Source organism: Zingiber officinale, chromosome 5A (genome assembly GCF_018446385.1).
Source record: "Zingiber officinale cultivar Zhangliang chromosome 5A, Zo_v1.1, whole genome shotgun sequence".
In the NCBI taxonomy this organism is placed as follows: Eukaryota; Viridiplantae; Streptophyta; class Magnoliopsida; order Zingiberales; family Zingiberaceae; genus Zingiber; species Zingiber officinale.
This window is the reverse complement of record NC_055994.1, coordinates 40,198,779-40,220,397: the sequence shown is the minus strand read 5'-3', so window position 1 is coordinate 40,220,397 and position 21,619 is coordinate 40,198,779. Positions and strand designations below refer to the sequence as shown.

General features: G+C 36.7%; 1 protein-coding gene across 1 annotated transcript; it reads left to right on the top strand.

The window, feature by feature from the left end:
- The first annotated feature begins 2,520 nt into the window (after window positions 1-2,520).
- Window positions 2,521-19,564, top strand: LOC121980451 (probable esterase D14L). Its single transcript, XM_042532486.1, has 2 exons — window positions 2,521-3,000; window positions 18,882-19,564. The coding sequence occupies exons 1-2, from the start codon at window positions 2,627-2,629 to the stop codon at window positions 19,324-19,326; spliced, it is 819 nt and encodes a 272-aa protein (XP_042388420.1). The 5' UTR covers window positions 2,521-2,626; the 3' UTR covers window positions 19,327-19,564.
- The last annotated feature ends 2,055 nt before the right edge of the window (window positions 19,565-21,619 follow it).

The window sequence follows — 21,619 nt, the reverse complement described above, 5'->3', positions numbered from 1 at the left end:
GGTTAATCCACACTGTAGCATACAGGTTGCTTTGACATTAGCTTCAACTTTCTTCATTATGCTAGCATCTCAGTTGATACATGAGATTAGTTCTCCAGTGCCGTCACGTGGAAGCTCGAGACTGGTCTGGATAATGATCCACATTTTGACTTGTGTCTTGAGGTGGTATTCCATCTGGTTCTTCCAATAACTAAAGCCCTCGCTGGAAAAGAGTGGCGGGTGGACTATGTTGTAGCCTTCTTGATGAACCATTTAAAACTTGCACACACAAAAACAAGAGAAATCTGTTCCAAGACTTGGTCTTGGATTAGTAGTGTGGAATGTATATAAAAAAACGTACTTGAGTGGTGTTGCACCAACTTCGAGCAAAAATCGATTCGATAAAGATAGATCGGAATATAACAATTATACTAATCCCAATCGACTCCAAAAAATTGAAAATACCATGAAAAAATTTTCTTGAAAGGTGGTTTCATCTGTTCGAAGTGACCCCGCTCTGATATCAATTGTTGGATAGAGAAGCGCTAGAGGGGGGTGAATAGCGCTCGTGGCTTTCACGCGTTTCGTATTCGGAAAATCAACGAGTTAAGCAGCGGAATAAGAAAAACAAACACACAAAAGACGCCAAGTATTTACTTGGTTCAGAGCCTAGGGCGACTCCTACTCCAAGACCCACGCTCGTTGAGCGTTTACTTTGAGCAACAACTATAATAGCGCAAATGTTTACAATGAGAATATTACAATTCAACTTAAACAGTAATTATACCGACAACAGAAATGAAGAATCTGAAGCTCCTGGTCATCGGGGGTGTAGCTACAGCACTTCCGAAACATTTCTTGAGTAGCAGCCGGAAGAAGGATTGCTTGGTTCTTGATATTATGAAGCTACTGGTCGAGACCCCTTATAAAGGTCACTAAGTGTACCCTCAATCTCCTTGAGGGCGCCCTCATCCGCGCTGAAATAGCCGTGCGAATGAGCGCTGAATCCTTCATAGCCTATCCGGTTGAAGGCGCCTCCATACACATTGAGGGCGCCTTCAAGCCTATTTGAGGTGCCTCCAGCTTCGTCTGAGGCGCCTCCAGCTCTGCTGCGTGTGCTTCATGTGCCTTGCGCCCGATGCGCATCAAGCTCCATGAGGGCACCTCGGACACTATTCATCTGAGGCTAATCTTGCTCCTTTGTCCTTGCAAAACATGTTAGTCCACAAACCAACCACATATCCTGCAAAACAAAGTTAGCACCCAAAATAAACATAATAATATGAAAGTTTGACAGTCATGGACTGTCCGGTTCTGACTTCGGATTTTCTACCGGAAACCTTAGGTCGAACCGACGCCTATTGTTCCCTCTTTCGGGGAACGCACCCTCACCCACTCCTTTCAGGAAAAGTTACCTTTTGCCAGTTCAGTTCTCTAGACCGACTGGACTTTTGCTCAGCGTCCGATACTTCTGGTCTTCATGCTAGAAGTCCCATCCACGACCCATCCAGACTTCCACCTGGTTCGCGACACCAGGATTTCAACCTAGGGTTACCGCCCCCTAGGATTTTTGCCCGAAGCTTCAACCCGCCAAGATTTTCCGCCTAGGGTTATCATCCCCTAAAATCTAAGGTTACCGCCTCCTAGGGTTTTTCACTTGCCTAACCGCAGTTAGGACTTTTGCCTAAGAAACCTTAGGACTTTCCTGCAAAGTTCATTCAACATATCAGATAACAAAACAATTTAACTTTGAACCCTTTAACATAATCAAAACACAGGTTTGATCGTCGGATACTTCCCGCACTAACACGCTTGAGTGAACTTCGTATATCTTTATACTTGATAGTTGGATATTATTATCTTGCGGGGTTTGTACTTACACTAATTATATGGTCTTGTATCATGTTATATTTTAATTTTTTTTTCAAGGATCTAATGACTAACGTATAAGGTGTTTGGATGAATTAGAAATCTAATAAGGTTCGATATAAATATTGGTTTGATTATGATGTACTCGGAAAAAAAAATTCGGATATGTTATTTTTATTTATTTATTTATTTATTTTTATTTATTGTTTAAGGGTAAAACCTGATTCGAGATGTTTTGAAGGACACGCAGGCTGTGTGGCACATGGGCAAACACGACACGGCGACTCTTCGCCACCGAAATGCACAGCCGATACCGTGCCAGGACAGATGACTCGCAACACCGAAGGTCAAAACAAACTATTGACTAATGGAAATCTGGGTATAAATTGGGGCTTATCACAAAGGCTGCGACAAATACGAGTACGCGAGAGGATCGCTAATCTTTACTCTGATATTTGAACTCGAATCGTGGTGTCGTTTATTTAAATCGGGCGTCCGCGTGGCGTGCTCCATCCCCAGCGAACGTATCGTCCTGCGTCCACACATTCCCCGCGATATCGGCGTCGAGAATGATGGTGTGGTCCAACGAGGATACTAGTCCACTTAGATTTTTCTACTAAAAATACAGTTGCAATAATGAAGTGAACTGGCCAGTGAAAGGGATGGCACCGGGGGTAGGGGACTGGCCGATGAAAGGGATAGCACGGGGGAGGGAAAGATAAATAGACGAAGAAGAGGAAGAGAGTAAAAGCAGAAGAAGTAGGCAACTCCGAGTAGCATGGGGATAGTGGAGGCGGCGCACAATGTGCGGGTGATTGGCCGGGAGGGGGAACGGGGCACCATCGTCCTGGCGCATGGGTTCGGTACCGATCAGTCGGTTTGGAAGCATCTGGTGCCGCACCTGGTGGAGGACTACCGTGTGGTACTTTTCGACAACATGGGTGCCGGCACCACCAACCCCGACTACTTCGACTTCGATCGCTACGCCACCCTCGAGGGCTATGCCCTTGACCTCCTCGCCATCCTCGAGGAGCTCCGGATTGGACCCTGCATCCTCGTCGGCCACTCGGTCTCCGCTGTTATTGGTGCCATCGCCTCCATCTCCCGACCTGACCTCTTCACCAAGATCGTCATGCTTTCAGCCTCCCCTAGGTATTCATTAAACCCGACCTGATTGTTTGCTTCATCATAAAGACTAAACAAAAGACGTGTACTAGGAAGACGATTCTCTTGTTTATTTGTTTTATTTTCTCAAAATTGACGTTCTTGAGTGTTATATTTTTGTTGGAGGAAGTTTATTGTATATCTATACTATCTTGTGTGTTATAAACTGGGACCTAATCCACATCCTCAGAGCTAGAGGTAGGGAAGATATCCTCATTGAATAGGGAAGTAGGCTTCGCAAGTACCTTCTATTGGACAAACAGAACTCGTCAAATAAACTTAGCAATATGAACCCAGTCAAATCATAAGAGGAAAGGATCTTGGAGGAAAAGGTCTTAGAGGAAGGATTAATGACTTGCTTAATTGAAGACCTGGTCTCAATAAAAGAAATAAGGATGTAGTAAATAAATCATCCTTGAGAACATAGGTTAAGAGGAAGACCAAGCTATAAGAAAAATCAAGATATTTGAAATTCACAATGTCAAGATTGAGAAATTATCATCACATTCAAAATTAATTGTTGGATCGTATGTTAAAGGGGTGAATAGGCATGAGTACATTTTAATGTTCTTTCATCTGTGTTTGCCTTTGATCAGATTAGTACTTAGTGGAAATATATAAAATAACAAACACAACGGAACATATACAATACCACAATCGATTATGTGGATCAGAACCCTCAGTTTCTATTCCACAGCCTGTGATTCGTCAGTGAATCACTCCCAGTAATAGTTTTATATTTTCCCCTCTTCGGACACATTCTAGAGGTGGAGAAACATTCTTTCATAGCAAATGCAGAAGAACTCATATATACAATAATAACCAAATGATAAAAGTACAGGAATTAAAAGTACTAAAAAAGAATTACTTGGTTGCTTTTGGTTACTATAGATTCCTCACAAAGGTCTTGAAATCCAGCAACACTCTCCTTGGAATAGATCACGAGCATTCTTGTTGAAATTTTCACAAGATTAGCTTTTGTAAGTCTCTTATTTGTGAGTGATCAATCGACTACTTGTTGACTATCCATCGACTCCTCTGTGACGCGTGGTTTGCTTCACCTGTAGGTGAACTTGATCTTCCGCTGATTGGTTCATCAACTGACTGCTTTCTTGCCATTAGTCGACTTGACTAGATAAATCATGAAAAAAATCCTCATATTCACAATCTTGTCATCCGTTTTGGCTGTACATGTTGCTTGTTGACTATGTCATTAGTTGACTACTTATAATTATTAATTAATTGTTGCACACCACTACTCAATTAAATAGTCCCAAAACAAAAATATTTTATTGGCATTTTGCTTGGACTGATATCAACGTCATTCAATTGCTCAAATCCTAAATCTAACAAAACATAACTTTATAGTTTCAGATTCAACCGTATCACAATTTTATGGCTTCTAGTTTATCAGCCGACTGTAACTCTGACCCAACCACACTAAGGCTGAGTTGTACCGCACTAAGAGATCTGTCTCAATAACTTACTCATCTTCCTAGTACATGTCAACCTCGATTTATTAGTACCTGAATCTCACCTAGTATTAGATTAACCTCAACCTACTCAAACTTTCTGTACTTAGAGACTTTTCATTCCTAGGACTTTACCTATTGCTAGTATACAGTCGATCTCAGCGTACTAGGACTTCCTGGTGCCCAACCTCATAGTCAAGACTTCCACTTGCCTATCCAGACTTCCATTTGTCTAGCCTCGCTGCTAAGACTTTCACTTGTTCGGCCTCATCACTAGGATTTTCATACCTGCTTAGAGTTCACTCTGCTTGGAATACAATCAAAGTCCATTGAAAATATATAGAAAAGATCATGAGTTTATAAGATGAAAAATATCTTCATTGGTACGAAACCTTTTGTATAGAGCCAAAAAAACAAATGTATGAGGACTTGGGCCAAAGCAGACAATATTATACCATTATAGAGATATATGAATTTTTTTGGTCCTAGCAAGTGGTATCATGGTCCAGATTCAACCATATGAGTGGAATAATGGCCTTGAACGAAGGAGGTGGAGGTTCCAAACTCTAAGGAAAAAGTCCAAGCAAGTCAAAGGTCACCAAATTCTTGGTAAAAATCTCGGGGAGTGAATCCTAGGTAGTAAAAAATCCAAGCAAGTCAAGAGTAACCAGATGCTTGGTGGAAATTATGGGGAATGAACCCTAGATGGTGAAAAAGTCTTAGAGGAGAGGAGTGATCTCGATTGACCGGATGCTTGTGTGCTTGAGGGAGGTCCGAGCAAATGATGGGACGGGTGATTTGAAGGAAAACCATGAGAATAATAGTAGTCCTTAGTTTAAGGGAAGGATTATCGGAAATACAATTAAAGTCCCACATTAGAAATACATTAAAAAATTGTAAGTTTGTAAGATAGAAGATATTTCCATTGGTACAAGACCTTTTGGGTAGAGTCAAAAAACAAATTCATAAGGGCTTAGGCCTAAAGTGAACTAACACACTCCTCTAGAACTTCTCCCAAGCATTTAGTTACCTTTGACCTGGATTTTAAACTTTGTCAAGCATCTAATCCTCCATTACCTACCTAGGAACCTACCTCAACTTCTTATCATGTCTAACATTTAGTTCTCCGTACCTATTAGAACTTCTCATTGTTAACACTGGTTAAACTTTCCAATGATCCACTTACACTTCTCATCAATTGAGTTTCCTCCAGTCAACCATGACCCACTTGGGCTTCCCGTCATCCAAGTGTGGTCAACTTTTATCCACTTAAACTTTTCTCTTGTAATTACTTGTTGGACTTTCCATCTTCTTCCAACACCTTAGTTTAGTCAACCTTAATCGACTTGGATTTCTCTCTTGCCAACTCTTTTTTGGATTTTCGACTTCTTCCAACACCTCCTCAACAAATGTCAAATATCTGGTTGACCTTAATCTATTTGAATTTCTTACACCGTCAAATATCCTATTTGACACCTTATTCTCAATAATCAAATATTTTATTCAAATATATTGCTCAAACATTTAAACCATACACTATGGTTAATGTTGACCAAGGGTCGATTGTGCTGACATTAATAACACATGTCAAATCATCAACAAGATTAAATTGAAAGCGTACTTGAATCCATAAGGCATAAAAAATTAGGGTTGTTGACACACCCATGTCTAATCTTTTTTTTGTAGAGTCTTTAAATCAGTCACTGATATGATGTGAATGAAAAACTTATCATTATGTTTAAGTTGGAGACTTCAACCTATTTATTTGCAATTTTTATTTTATTTTGGTCTATTATAAAAATAAAATAAAATAATTTGGTCTCTATATAACTCCGCCCATGACGAACCAGTTATGGTCGGTCCTAAGCTCGGATAAAGGAGGAGGGTTGCATTAAATTGATGACCAACATTAAAACTATGACAAATGTTCAATAAATGATCTCTATATATTAAAGTTCATACCATATGAGATGTTTTAAAAGTTTAATAACTTGATAAATCTCATTGTTCACTTTTAATGGCCAAGACAATAGTGATAATATAAAATGATATATATGCCTTAATTTTTCTAATAGTCTTCCATTTAGCCATATATGTCACTTTGTAATTGTACATCAATAAACAACTTTACGAGCTCAACATTGCTATCTTCATAAAGCATCAACTACATTAATATAGGCTTAGAGCGATCTTTGTTACAATTACGGTAACAAGACCCATACAAACTCACAATATATAAGTATATCATTCACACCCTTGCATGTTATATGCTCATAAAACACTTTTCGTGGTACACCCTTAGCAAATTCACAATCATGGAGTTTGTATTGATGTGTTTAACTAACACTTGAAGACTCTGAATCCTTTATTTGACAAATACAGATTTTGACAATTAGAAATTTGATGTCAATATGCTTTGATCTTGATGAACTTTGTTGTTTTTAGAATAAAACTCAATGACTTTATTATCACAATTTATTCTTAATAGTCTCTTAATGTCATTGGCAAGTTTTAGCCTAGTGATAACATTCCGCAAACATGCTGCTTGATTTAATGCCTTGAAACAAAACAAGCTATAAATTTCTTCAATGAAACAACTTATATTAACAAGAAAATATACCCTCTAGTGAGAAGTGGACCTAAGAATGCTGACCATTTGGATGAGCCTCCATGTGTGCTTCCTGATTTACCTTGGTAGTCAGTAGAAAACTTCCGTGAGGCTGGGCCGATCACTTCGAAGATTAGGCGATTCGAATAGTTGAATACCTAGATTACCAAAAAAATATATATATAGCTAAAAGTGAATCTTTTGCTGTTGAGGCAACTATCCAAATTGGAGTCTGAATATCATAGATGATTTCATTTTCAATATGTGAGCATATGACCTTTTGTTCTTTTCGATATCATTTCTTGAGCATTGTCGCAAGTCGAATTTATCACCTTTAGCAATCAGTGTAGTTCCAAATGCACAATTCTTCATGTCATATCTATTAAGCACCTAATCCATATATGTTGTCACGCCCCGGAGGAGTCTCTGTCCGAAGAAATTTCGGCAGCATCTCCCCTGTACGGCGGACAATCTGAAACTTTTCTACAAGCACTATATACCTCAGCCACATGCGGCTGGAATAATAACAATAAAAGAAAACAAACACCACGCAGTTAATATCAAATTCAGCCTCTGGCTGACACAACCACGCAGTTAAAAAATAAAGCAGCCCACTCGGCTGTACCAAGACCAAAACACAAAACTGCTAGCCGGCTAGACTTACACAACCAATAACAAATACAAAACACCACATAACAACATCAACTCTCCAAAAATAAAACCAGAGTACAGAGCTAAACAAACTGATACATAAAACAAACAAAACATACGTGAAACCGATAAGTCTTCTGATGTGACGTGGGGACCAGCAGACAGGATACTCCAAGCGACACCAAAACCAACTTGGTACCAGATAGTATCAACGGGGTGAGTTCAACAACTCAATACGATGGACATGAGTAGTAAGATATATCTAATGAACAAACATGGAATACAGCTTCCTAAACATATATAGGAATATCTGGCCCGAAAGGTAACGAGGAAGTCAGACTCACCAGAACTCCTATCCGCATAAAAGGGTCACAAACCGAAGTGTCAATAATCACGTATGCGGTCAAAAGTATCGATCCAACCAAAATGCAACAACCAAATGCAGCAAACAAAATCATAAGAATATAAATGCATCATCGTATGATCTAATGATGCGTCTGGTCACCCCGACGCGGTACCACCACACACAAATGGTGAGGCCGAGGGTAGTGACAACTGCACTCTGTCGTCACTACTCACGATGAGTGACCGAGTGGACGGGCTGTCGGAGTACTCCATCCTCCGACCCCAAATCATAAATGGGGAGCTCAATGCTCATCTCCCAGACACGATGACGGGAGGAAATCTCGGCCACCACGGTCACCCGACCAACGGAGCAAAGAGTCCACCGTCTGGCCATACTCGCTACACTAAATGCGAGCTAAACAGAAGCGGAATCGATCACGGCTACCACGCCGAGTCCTCAGACCAACGGAGCTAAACAGCAGAACCGCCACACACCGCCTGATATACCACTAAACCATGAGTGGGGTGTGTGCAGACTGGCGATGGGCTCAACCATAGTGGAGCCGATAATCGCACAAAATGCAATCAGATGCATGTCACTATGCATAGCAAAAACTGATCAACATAACCATATCCATATATACAAAATGGGTACTGTAAAAGTGATGGTCACATACCAAAATCTAAAGTACACAGGTCAGATAGAATATCAAAAACCTATGTCCTGAACATAATAAGTATGGAATATCCTGATCAGCATAGAAAAATCCATATATACATAATATGGGTACCACAGTATCAGTAAGCCAAATCCACGGATCTAGGGTATACAAATCCTCTAAGGTATAACAACCTAGACCCAAATCATATCCCTCTTCCATAGCATATGTACCAACAATATACACAGATCAAAGAATCGGGTCTAAACACCCGAATCATATATGATATACAAATAGAGGTACACAAATCTGATATGGCACAAAAACCTAAGTATCAGATAATCTAGATATATAGGCCAGAAACAACAATCCAAATCCTAGTCCTAACCTCAGTAAGCATGGTATGTCACTCTAGAAACAAAGATACTCATGGTAACAAGATAATCATGGCAACAAATCACGAGATATAAGCACGGATACATCACAGGTGACAAACCTAACATGCTATGGATATCAAACAGTGACATACCAAAGACAAACATGTTCATTGCTTGTAGTTATAAAATACTATGCATATCCAACGACAATATCATAAAAGATAAGTCAAGAGGTACCCGCCTCCAAATAGCAGGTCCAATCCAATCAAATCCAACGTCGAGATGCTCGTCTCGCGTCAAAGTCCTGTGACACATAGTATCCAGATTTAGCTAATTACATATAAATAAATTAGCTAAATCAAATCCTCGAGAAGCTAACGAAAAATCCAGATCCAATTATAAACCCTAATTGGATCATTTAACTCCTCAATCAATTCTAACTAATACATTCGAATTAGGACTTGCCATGAGCATAATCAACCATAGTAACTTACCCAAATTGGGATAAACCACCACTAATCCAAGGCTGGAATTACCATGATCAAATTACCTCCAAGAATCAGTCCTGATCCATATATTCCACTCATATGAACTCCAACGGCTGCTGTCCACCAAATCCATATCCCTAAATTAGCAATCCACTCCAAATTCAATTATCCCTAATTCAATACATAACCCTAATTAATTATGTATCAAAATTTACTACACTATACCTCAATTCACAGCCGTTGTTGATCCGCAACCAGGGATAGTGTCGCCGAAAGGAGTGGCCGCTGCTGGTGACCAAGACTCTACAACCAGAGACCACCATTCTCAATTAGCACAACAATTCCATCCCACACAGTGCTGCTCACAGCAGTACACGAAACAAGCACAAAAATCAAAAACCAAATCCTAAACTCTCACCTTCAATCCCACTGTCAAATTACTGGCGTTTGTTGTCATCTTCTCCAGCTTCTGGTTTTCCAGCGATCTAGGGCAACCGAGTCAACCAGGGTGGCGTCGCACAGTGCAGAGAACAAGAAGAGGGGCGGCAGAGGAGAGGAAGCTAGGGCACGGTGCGGCGCTGGAGCTCCTGTGGTCGGTGATCGGCGTCAGCTGTGGTAGTCTCCACAGCGAGGGGCAACAGGCACCGGTGACTAGCAAAGGCACGAGCACAGAGGAGGTGGCCGGAAATCGCTTGGCGTCGCTACGCTGGATCGTGCAGGAAGAAGTCTCGGCCGGCAGCAAGAAAAATCTAGGGCACAGCGGCTGGAGGAGGCAGGCGGCACTGCGGTTGGCGACGCCGTCGAGTGGAGAAGCCGCGACCGAGAAGATGGCTAGGGCTCAAACGGCGTCGGCCAGGAGAGGAAGAGGAATGGGAGAACCGGCGGAGGAAGAGAGAAATGGAGGAGGGGAAGTGCGGCGCCGGCTAGGAGGAGACGACGTCAAGGATTAGGGCACGCACGGAGGAGGAAAGAAATAAGAGTAAAAAAAAAAGCAAATAAAAAAAAGAAAAGAAAAATAACTTTTCCTCACTTAAATGGGGTACCTTAAATATGTTTTCCCGGGGCCCAGTTTTATCCCCGTAAACTCATCCATACGATCTCCGAAAAATTCTCAGAAAATTTTCAAAAATTCCGAAAAATTCTCTTACCAATACTCGCCTATTTTCGGTATTTTACATATGTTGTTTATGATAAGGCAAGTATACAACGAGAACAATCTCAATGAATTTGTATGCCCAATAAAGCATATGCATCCAAGATCTTTCATTTTAAAATTGTTTATTAGAAATCTCTTGGTTTCATGTAATAAGCCTATATTGTTGCTTGATAATAGAATATATAAGACAAGAAGAATAAATTTGCTTTTCCAAATATATTGTTCAATTGAGGAATACATTGGATTCAAAATTATAGGGTTGCATTATATATATTGTTTCTTCAATATCACCATTGAGAAATAGGGTCTTTATATCTATTTGATGTAACTCCAAAGAGTTTTTCAATGAAACTGGAGAGAAAGTCTCTTTATAATTAATGCCTTCCTTTTGAGTAAAATCCTTTGTGACTGTACGCTCGTTATAGCTTTCGATATTGCCTTTCAAATGTTGTTTGCTTTTGAAAATTCATTTGTAACCTATTGGTTTCACTCATTTAGGCAATTCAATAAGAGCCTACACGCCATTGTCTTGCATTGATTTCATATCATCTTTTTATGACATTTATCCACTTATGAGAGTGTGCACTTTATTTAGATTAACTGAAAGTGATTGAATCATCTTCACTCCTATCTCAAATTCATGCTCTTGGAGATACATTATATAATCATTTAAGATTGTCGATCTCCTCTCTCTAGTAGATTTCTTTAATGACACTTCCAATTGAGCTCGTTGTTCCTCCTATATTGAAGGTATCTTAGGATTAATTTGACTCTCTATATTTGCATCTTGCATAATGATAGATACAATTAGGAGATCACTATAGCTATAATAGTAGGAACAAGAACACCTTCCTTATCAAAAAATATTCTTGAGTCGAACACTATCACTATATTCAACATCATCAATGAATTTAGCATTCCTTCAATTTCAACAAGCAAGTCTTATCCCACGGGGTTGACTATATGGATCCTTTTATGTCATTAGATTCTCTCCCCTACTATATCATCATTTATATTTAAATAAATTTTATTTTATTATATTGATGCTAACCAAGTCTTTTTTTGGTCTTCTTCCTCGGTTGATGTGCACATTTGTCATAGTTTCATATTCCCTAAATGGAGCATTTATTTGTTATATAAGTACATATCCTTACCATCTTAAACGTGTCTTCCAAAGTTTTCTCTCAATAGGTGCAACCCGACTTTCTCTCTAATATTTTCATTTCTTATCCCGTTCATCATTGTATTGTTCGCACATCCACCTAACATTCTCTCATCTTCTGCTCATATTGCTTGAGTCGTCTAATATTCAACTCTATATAACATAGCAGGTCTAACCGTCGTTTTGTAAAACTTTCCTTTATATCTTAGAGATACTTTATCATCATAAAGAACATCTGACGATCTCCTATATTTTAACCATCCCAGTTTTATTCTATGGAAGACATTTCTTTTTCAATCCCTCCATCACACTTATATTTGTCTAATTATATCTAATATTACTAAACTTAAATTTCATATATTCTGTCTTTACTTTACTAAGCCTAAATCCTTTTACTTTTAGTATTTCTAGCTAAGATTCGAGTTTAGCATTTACTCATTTACGTGTCTTATCTACCAAATCAATATCATCTGCAAATAGCATGCAGTGGTATCGTATCTTAGATGTGTCTAGTGAATATGTCCATGATTAGTGTAAAAATATGAAGACATAGAGCTAGTCCTTGATGTAACCATATTTTTATCGGAAATGCTTCAATTAATCCGTCTAAAGTCTTCACTCTTGTCATTACATCCTTATACATATTCTTAATTAGTTCAATATACATTATACTAATACCTCTTTTTTTAGAATTTTCTATGTAATTTCTCTTGAGACTCTTATAAGCTTTTTTTAAGGTCAACGAATACCATATATGAGTCTTGCTTCCGTCCTAATACTTTTTAATTAGTTTTTTAAGAAGATATATAGTTTATATTGTCGACCTTTCAAACATAAATCCAAATTGATTTTTAGTTTCTTACTCTTTTCTAAAGTTTTATGGTATGACTCATTAGTTTAATACTCGTATAGTTTGCACAATTTTGTATATCTCTTTTATTCTTATATAAAGAAACTAGAGTACATACCCTTATCGAGCATTTTTTAATATCAGGTTGAATAATTTTATAAGTCATTCAATACCGTATTTCCCTATGAGGCACTTCTATATCTCTATCGGAATATCATCTAATCCAACTGTTTTTCCATTTTACATCTCATTTAAATCTTGCTCTACTTCTAAAGTTTAAATTCTACGATAAAAATTTTAAATTTTTATAGTCACCTATTTAAGTTACTTAAGTTAAGTTGACCACCTAAACTTTCATTAAAAAGTGAATAAAAAAATACTCTTCCATGACTCTTTTATTTCCTCATCATTACTAGTACTCTATTATATTCATCTTTAATACATCTTATTTGATAAGATCTTTTGTCTTCCTCTCTCTCGCTTTAGCTATTCAAATATCTCTTTCCTTTTTTTTATCTAATTTTTTATATAAGTGTTCAAAAGTTTCATTTTTAACTTCATTCATTTGCTTTTTTAGCCTCTTTCTTGGCTACTATATATTTTTCTAAATTTTCCTCATTCTTACATGTATATAATACTTTATAGACAGTTCATTTTTCCATTTACTTTCTCTTGTACTTTTCTCATTTCACCACCAAAATTCTCTTTCACTCGCTGAGTACATTCTTGGCTATTATTTTCAACTTTGATATTATTTTATCCTATGTCGTATTCGAGTCGCTGTATATTCCTCCTAATACTTGTCCTCCTATCCTCTCCTTAAATATGTTTTATTTTTCATTCTTTGATTTCCACCAACTAATTCTAGGAGTCGTGCATATTTTCCTTCTATTCAACTATATTTGAGGTGTATATCCAACATTACTAACCTATTTTAGATAGTTAAGTTTTCTAGATGACTTTGTAATCTTTATAAATCTTTCTATCCTTCTTCCTAGCCATAAGAAAATTAATTTGCGATTTATTATTCCTACTTTTGAACATGACCTTCTCTTTTCTTAAAAAAATATATTAGCTAGTATAAGGTCATATGCTATTGCAAAATCCAATATAATTTTTTGGCAAAGTCAATAGAAAACGGAATACTTCTGCTGATTTTAGTTGATGTTGGTATATATTTGTTTTTCTCCTTTTCATTATGTCATGAGAAAAAATTTCATTAAGATGATATGTTCAAACTAACTTTTATGATATGAATTTCCTAAGTATGTTAGACTAGTGGATTGGGCTTCTCTTTAGATATTGTGCCTAGGTTTGGATAGACTTTGTAGGAGATGAGGGTTGTTCGTTTTCCTTGGTACGTATTTTAGACAATGATCTGATGGAAGATGCTATTGAATTACCCTTTTTTTCTTCATGATATCTATCACCTTCGAATAGGAACACGCTTACATATGTTGTAAAACATTATCCTTAAATGTAGACTCATTACAATAAAAACAAGAACAACAAGCCTTTATCTTACTAAGTGGAGTCAGTTATATGGATCCTCCCATAAATAATATTTGCATATGTTTTATGTTGGCTAGCATAATCCTTCTTCTTTATCTGGGATTGGGACCGACCATGACTAATATTGGCCATGGACGGATTTAAATGCAGACTCTATTCAACAAGGAAAATCGTTAGTGCCTTAAGTAGCCCCCTCAACACTATGTATATTACTTTAATATCACTTCATATTTATATCTGTAAGATTGGTATATTTAAGTACATTTTAATAAAATTATTTACAATCAAGTCTTTAATTTCCTATTTACAAACAAGTCTTCAAATTTCCCTCTTAAGATTGTTTTATAATAGTATAAAATCTCAGATCTATTACAGACAGTCATCAAATTTGTTAATTGTCATTTAGTCTAATAATAGAAGGAACTTCTTGGACTATACCTTTTTCTTAATAAAATGAAAATCAGGCTATATATGTTTTGTCTTCATGAAATATTCGATCGGAAGCTATACATGACAATTTCATTATCATAATATGATTTAATCGACTTAGTAAGACCATTATGTAGTTTGATCATTAGCTGTTTGAGATAGATAAGTTCACATGTGGCTTGAGCTATAGCTCTGTATTCATCTTTTGCACTTGATTTAGCTACTACAATTTGGTTCTTGGCTCTTATAAAAATCAGATCATCTCCTAGAAAAACAGCTTGATGTTGATAAATGTAAACTGTTTTCTAGATGTACAAGCAGATATATATCACTCAATCTACATTCATATATCCTAAAACTTGAAATTGGACATGATCACTATTGAAGTTAAACATGATCACAATGTAAAAGGTCTTTCCTATAACATTCTTAATGCATCCTAAGATCCTTAGCTTTGACTCCGAAGTAATTAAGTGGTCATAATAAAATGTATATCTTGAGTGTATCGTTGAGTGTGAAGTAATTCAACTTTCCAACTATTATTCTTTACTTAGAACAAATAGTTGTTGGGAAATAATTATTTCATGTGGTTGGGTTTGAGTAGCTTCTGGTGTGTTTGACAATAGGGAATGTGTTACTTGATTTGTGCATCAATTACATAAAAAGATTAGGTATAATGTACATGGAGCTCGATGACTCTACAGAGTTGAGTTGGTTTTTTTTACTTTTTGGCTTAACAACTCAGTATGAGGTGGATTCATAGGTGTGGAGGGTTAGATGACATAAAGCGAGCTCGGGGAGATTAGTACATTCGATCTACTAAAAGCCCAACATGAGGTGAATTTTAGCGCATAAAGCATATAGTGATTGCAGTTGCGATCATGGAGATTGTGTGTTTGATCCAGAATGGTGGAGTTGTAGGTATGGAGGACTAAATAACATAGAGTGAACTCATGGAGTTTAGTGTATTCGATGGACTAGACTATGCATGGAACATTTGGTAATTTAAGACTTTGAGGTATGAGAGCATGAAATATTACAAAAGTGAATTGTAATAGGGGATTTTGTCTTTGGGTAGAATCATTGCAAATGATGTGTATAACTAGGTAGGGATACACACTACCTAGAGACTTGGTATGAAGCCTTCAATTAGGGGTCTCTTATTCTAAGTCTACTCAGCTGATTTCCAGGACCTTTTTGCATAAGCTTACAGTGTGTAAGTCAAGTAAAGGAGAGATCACCAATTGGAATCAATCCAATCAAATTATATCTTGTGGAGTAGTTCGTAGTGGAACTTTTGGGAGTGATTCACTAGACATGCCATATGCAGTTAATTAAGAGTGGGGTCACCAAACTACATTATATTGATTTGTTTGCGCTGTGCATTTGTCTATTTTATTTTCACTTCATACTCTCTTGGCACGATCAAACAGTCAACTGATTACACACACACATGCTCCCTCGCACTACCAACGATTTGACTTGCGAGAGAATTTAATTTAAGGGCACTATCTATTTTACCCCATCCCCCTCTAACCAAGCTATTCATTAGATCCTATCAATTAATATCATAGTCAAGTTCTCTAAATTCAGACTGACATCCTAAGAGTAAGAGTAGTGACTAACATTCAATTTTTCAATCTGGAATACAATGAAGTAAATTTTAAATATTGGAAGATGAAGATGAACTGCATCTTTAAAATTGATTTTTAGGTGTACATGGTTGTGCATAGAGGCTTTAAGTTCCAAAATAAGGAACAAAAAATTCTCAAGAGGATAGTGGATGATATTGAGAAGTTTGAAGGCAATGAGTCGGTCAAGGAAGTCATTGAGAATGGATTATGTAATGAAGTATTGAGCAAGATCAAAGATTACATAGATACAAGGAATTTTTGGAATAAGGTAGTCAATCTTTATGAAAACAAATACAAGAAGCTTTAAGTTGATTAAGGGAAAGAAGCAACAATTTGTTGAGGTGATTGAATCCAAGAAACCATAAATTGAGAAGGAAGATGATGACTCAATTGTTGATAGCATTGTAAATGGTGAACATGAGAAATTATTTCATCCTTTGAGTCCTTGGAGAATGAGCCATCAACATCCTTTTTCCATGTTCTAGTTCATAAAAGTGTAGCTACTTTGCTAAGTTCCCATCAAGTGGTTTCCACATCTATTTGCTATATCTCATAATTGTGATATGTAACTATGACAAGCAAAATTTGAATGGATTTAATTATGATCACCAGCGAAAAGGTTTTATAATAGTTGTATATCTATATGTTGTGTTTCACGTCTATCTTCTTTCTATTTGCACTAGATGGATTTACTTTTAGGTGGATCAATCAAAGTCTACACATTTTATTGACACACAAAGTCCATCTAAGACTTTATAGCTCCAAATTATTTTTTTAAATTGATATTTGGTACCTCTTTCTCAGAGATTTTAGATTCTTCATCCACCAAAAAAAGCACATCACCAGGTGTAAAAATTTGAAATCTATATACCACAAATTTTTTTATAGACCTTATCAGTCTTACATGATCCGTGTGTCTTGAGTTGTGGTATAATAATAAGTTATGATTGTTTTTCAACTCGTTTAACAGTGCTTCAGTTTGTGGTTCGGCTTCAACCTCTTTAAAGCTTAATCTTATGATTGTTTTTCAACTTACGATTGTTTTTCTCCCATGCAGTCATGTTTTGCAAACATTCTCATTGCTTTTTATTTGGTTATGAATATTACCTTTGGTTGTTAATTTTATCACATGCTGTCTTCGTAGTCAAAGATCTTGTCTAATGAAATATTACTGATACTTTAACTCTTTATTTATCCCTTCCATACTCTTATAGATATGGGCATTCGGTCACCAACATTTCTGGTGCACATTCCATATTTCTATTGATCATATGTGAAATAGCTGCAACAGTTGGATGCACACCCATGGCCAATAATCGTACCTGAGTTCAAGTAGCATACATATAGTCAATCCCATATGCTGTGGACTAACCTGACTTGTTAATGGTGATGACAATGATGCTACGTTGTTTTCTCTAGTTTTGGTTGATCTGATTACTCTGTCTTCAAATTTCAACATAAAACCTGACTAATCAACATAATTATCACAAGCTGAAAATTAAGAGATAACATTTGGATGATTGTCTGATTCTTCATGGTGAAAATTGAAAGGTCGAAGTGTGATGCATACATTGCTAACGTGTTGAAGGGAACCTATAGACTAGTTTCACTTGATGAAAAAATTGCTTTGTCAGCGAATTTCATAAACAAAGTTGAAGGCATGCAGACAATTGAAAGGACATAACATTTACATGATTGTCGGATGCTTTTTAACTAATTTGTATGCATACATTGCTGAACACATGTTGCAGTAAGGTTGCTGCCTTTTGAAGGATGAATTATAAGCCATACGTTCCTTGTACAACAACAACAACAATAACAACCAAGTCTTTTCCCACTAGGTGGGGTCGGCTGTATGAATCCTTTTACGTCATTGAGCCCTATCTCCTATTATATCATCATCTATATTTAAATAAATTTTATCTTGTTTTATTGTTGCTAACCAAGTCTTTTTTAGTCGTCCTCTTCCTCGTTTGATATACATGTTTATCATAGTTTCACATCGCCTAACTGGAGCATTTATTGGTCGTCTAAGTACGTGCCCGTACCATCTTAAACGTGTCTCTCGGAGTTTGTCCTCAATAGATGCAACTCCGACTTTCTCTCTAATGCTCTCATTCCTTATTTTGTCCATCTTCGTATGCCCACACATCCACCTTAACATCCTCATCTCTGCAACTACTCTCATCTTATACTCATGTGCTCGAGTCATAGCCCAACATTCAGCTCCATATAACATAGCAGCTCCATACGTTCCTTGTAATCTAATTTTTTAGTAGTTGCTGTTAATGTTTCTGAAATATATTTCCAAAGAGATTGCAGTCTCAATTATTCTTTTTTACAATTTCTGATCCAGAATGTGATGATATAATAATTATTCGGAACTGCCTGTCAGGTACCATATGCACTTAATTCTTCAAATATTCAGCAAATGTCAGCCAGTAGCTACATCTCTACTTATGCCATTTTCATTCTACTCTAATATTGATGACTTTTTACGGGTGCACCTACTACTGTACCTTGCAGGTATTTAAATGAAGCGGACTATTTTGGGGGGTTTGAACAGGAAGATTTGGATCAACTCTTTGATGCGATGAGATCAAACTTTAAGGCATGGGTATCTGGATTTGCACCATTAGCGGTGGGTGGAGACATGGATTCTGTAGCAGTTCAAGAGTTCAGCAGGACATTATTCAACATTCGCCCAGACATTGCCTTGAGTGTGGCCCAGACAATATTCCAGAGTGACTTGAGGAGCATACTTGGTTATGTTTCTGTTCCTTGCCACATCCTGCAGAGTAGCAAAGATCTTGCAGTTCCCGTAGTGGTGTCTGAATACTTGCACCAGAACCTTGGTGGCGAATCCATTGTGGAGGTAATGTCCTCTGAGGGCCATCTCCCACAGCTTAGTTCTCCGGACATCGTCATTCCTGTTCTTCTCAGGCACATAAGGTACGACATTGCAGTATAACAACGATATCCAAGTCTACATTAACTAGAATAATCCTCTCTTGTAATTAACTACATTAGCATCTATATTTTGCTTGAAATGTTGTAAACTACGTGATTCATTGTGTTTGTAGAATTAAGGGACGTTATTGTCCTAGTTATGTAAGTGAACTCAGCGAAGTGATCGGATAAATGTACTAGTTACTGACATGATTCAAGAACTTCTAAATTAATATTTATCTCCGTGCTTAATTGGTAAATTGTGTATGCACCAACGCTTATATTATATTTAAAACATTACCATTTGACTTTCTTCTGTCAATAGATTATACATGCGAGACTATATTGGCCTGTCCACAGCTTTTCAATTCTATTAGAACTCATTTTCATGCACGAAGGAGCTGATCTTGACTGTCACATTTTCATTGCAAGCCATTTTCAAACCACTACAAAAAAAAACAGTCTATTAGGGGCTAATGTTTGCAACGAATTTAAATTTTGTTCCAAACTTTCCAACAAAATTTACAACAAAATAATAAAATGTTCCAAAATAGTAACAAATTTAGAAACAAAATAAATTCGTTACAAATTAGCAACAAAAGATATTTTGCCGCTAATATTGTTGCAAGTTAGCGACAAAAAATAAAATTTGTTGCAAATTTTGCAACGAATAATATTTTCATTGCAAATTTTGCAACGAATAATTTGTTCGTTGCAAAATTTGCAACGAATAGTATTTTCGTCGCAAAAATTGCAACGAAAATATTATTTGTTGGAATTTCCCAACGAATACATAATTTGTCGCAATTTTATAGCAAATGATGTTCGGGCAAAAAATTACAACGAATCCATGAATTTATTGGAAATTTCCAACGAATCTGCTAGTTTCTTGGAAATTTCCAACGAATCTGAATTTCGTTGGAAATTTTCGTTGCAAAATATGCAATGTCTTAAAAAATCGTTTGACCGATCTAGAGACCCCGGAATCGGATGAAACAAGTTTCTATGTGCTCCTCTTGGACTCCTAATTCTATAGATGAACTCAAATATTTTTTTTTAAATAAGATTAATTTTTAACAACTAGGTCAATTAGATGAATTTGAATCATTAATAGCATCAAAGTGTTAGAGTTTTAAATCAAATTGAAGTATAGTTGAACTTGTTAGATTTACAAAATAATGTTCGAGTGCTCAGAACGAGGCGAAATCAGTTTGTTTGCGTTCGTAAGGTTCTCGTGATTATATCCATGAATTAAAAATAATTTTGGAGCTAATTTATTTTGATCTGTGAATTTTTAAACCTGGATTTAATTTTCCTAACACAATGGGGATTGAAAAAATTAAGAAAAAAAATATATGAGGAAAAAAAATATTTGAGAACATATATAAAATCAGGATAAATAGAAGAGCACATAGGAACTGGTTTCATCCAATTCCGATGTCTCTAGGTCGGTCAACTATGATTTTAAGAAAATGTAGAGTTTGCAAAGAATTTGGAATTCGTTGGAAATCTCCAACCAATTGGCAGATTCGTTGGAAACATTTCCAACGAATCTGCCAGTTCGTTGGAAATTTCCAACGAATTCCAGATTCGTTGCAAAGTATACAATGTCTTAAAAACATGTTTGACTGACCTAGACATCTCGGAATCGGATGAAACAAGTTCCTATGTGCTCCTCTTGGTCTCCTAATTCTATAGATAAGCTCAAATATTTTTTTGACATAAGATGAATTTTTAACATCTAGGTCAATTGGATGAATTTGAATTTGAGCATGAAAGTGTTAGATTTTAAAATCAAATTGAAGTATAGTTGAACTTGTTAGATTTATAAAATAATGTTCGAGTGCTCAGAACGAGGCGAAATAAGTTTGTTTGCATTCGTAAGGTTCTCGTGATTATATTCATGAATTAAAAATAATTTTGGAGCTAATTTATTTTGATATGTGAATTTTTAAACCTGAATTTAATTTTCCTAACACAATGGGGATTGAAAAAATAAAGAAAAAATTATATGAGGAAAAAAATATGTGAGAACATATATAAAATCAGAATAAATAGAGGAGCACATAGGAACTGGTTTCAGTCAATTCCGAGGTCTCTAGGTCGGACAACCGTGATTTTAGTAAAATGTAGAGTTTGCAACGAATCTGGAATTCGTTGGAAATCTCCAACGAATTGGCAGATTCGTTGGAAACATTTCCAACGAATCTGCCAATTCGTTGGAAATTTCCAATGACTTCCTGATTCGTTGCAAAGTATGCAATGTCTTAAAAACTCGTTTGACCAACCTAGAGGCCCTCGGAATCGAATGAAAC

Coding starts and splice junctions, on each gene's coding strand:
- LOC121980451 (XM_042532486.1), top strand. CDS start 2,627: ATGGGGATAGTGGAGGCGGCGCACAATGTGCGGGTGATTGGCCGGGAG. Junction 3,001..18,881: donor ATGCTTTCAGCCTCCCCTAG/GTATTCATTAAA, acceptor TGTACCTTGCAG/GTATTTAAATGAAGCGGACT.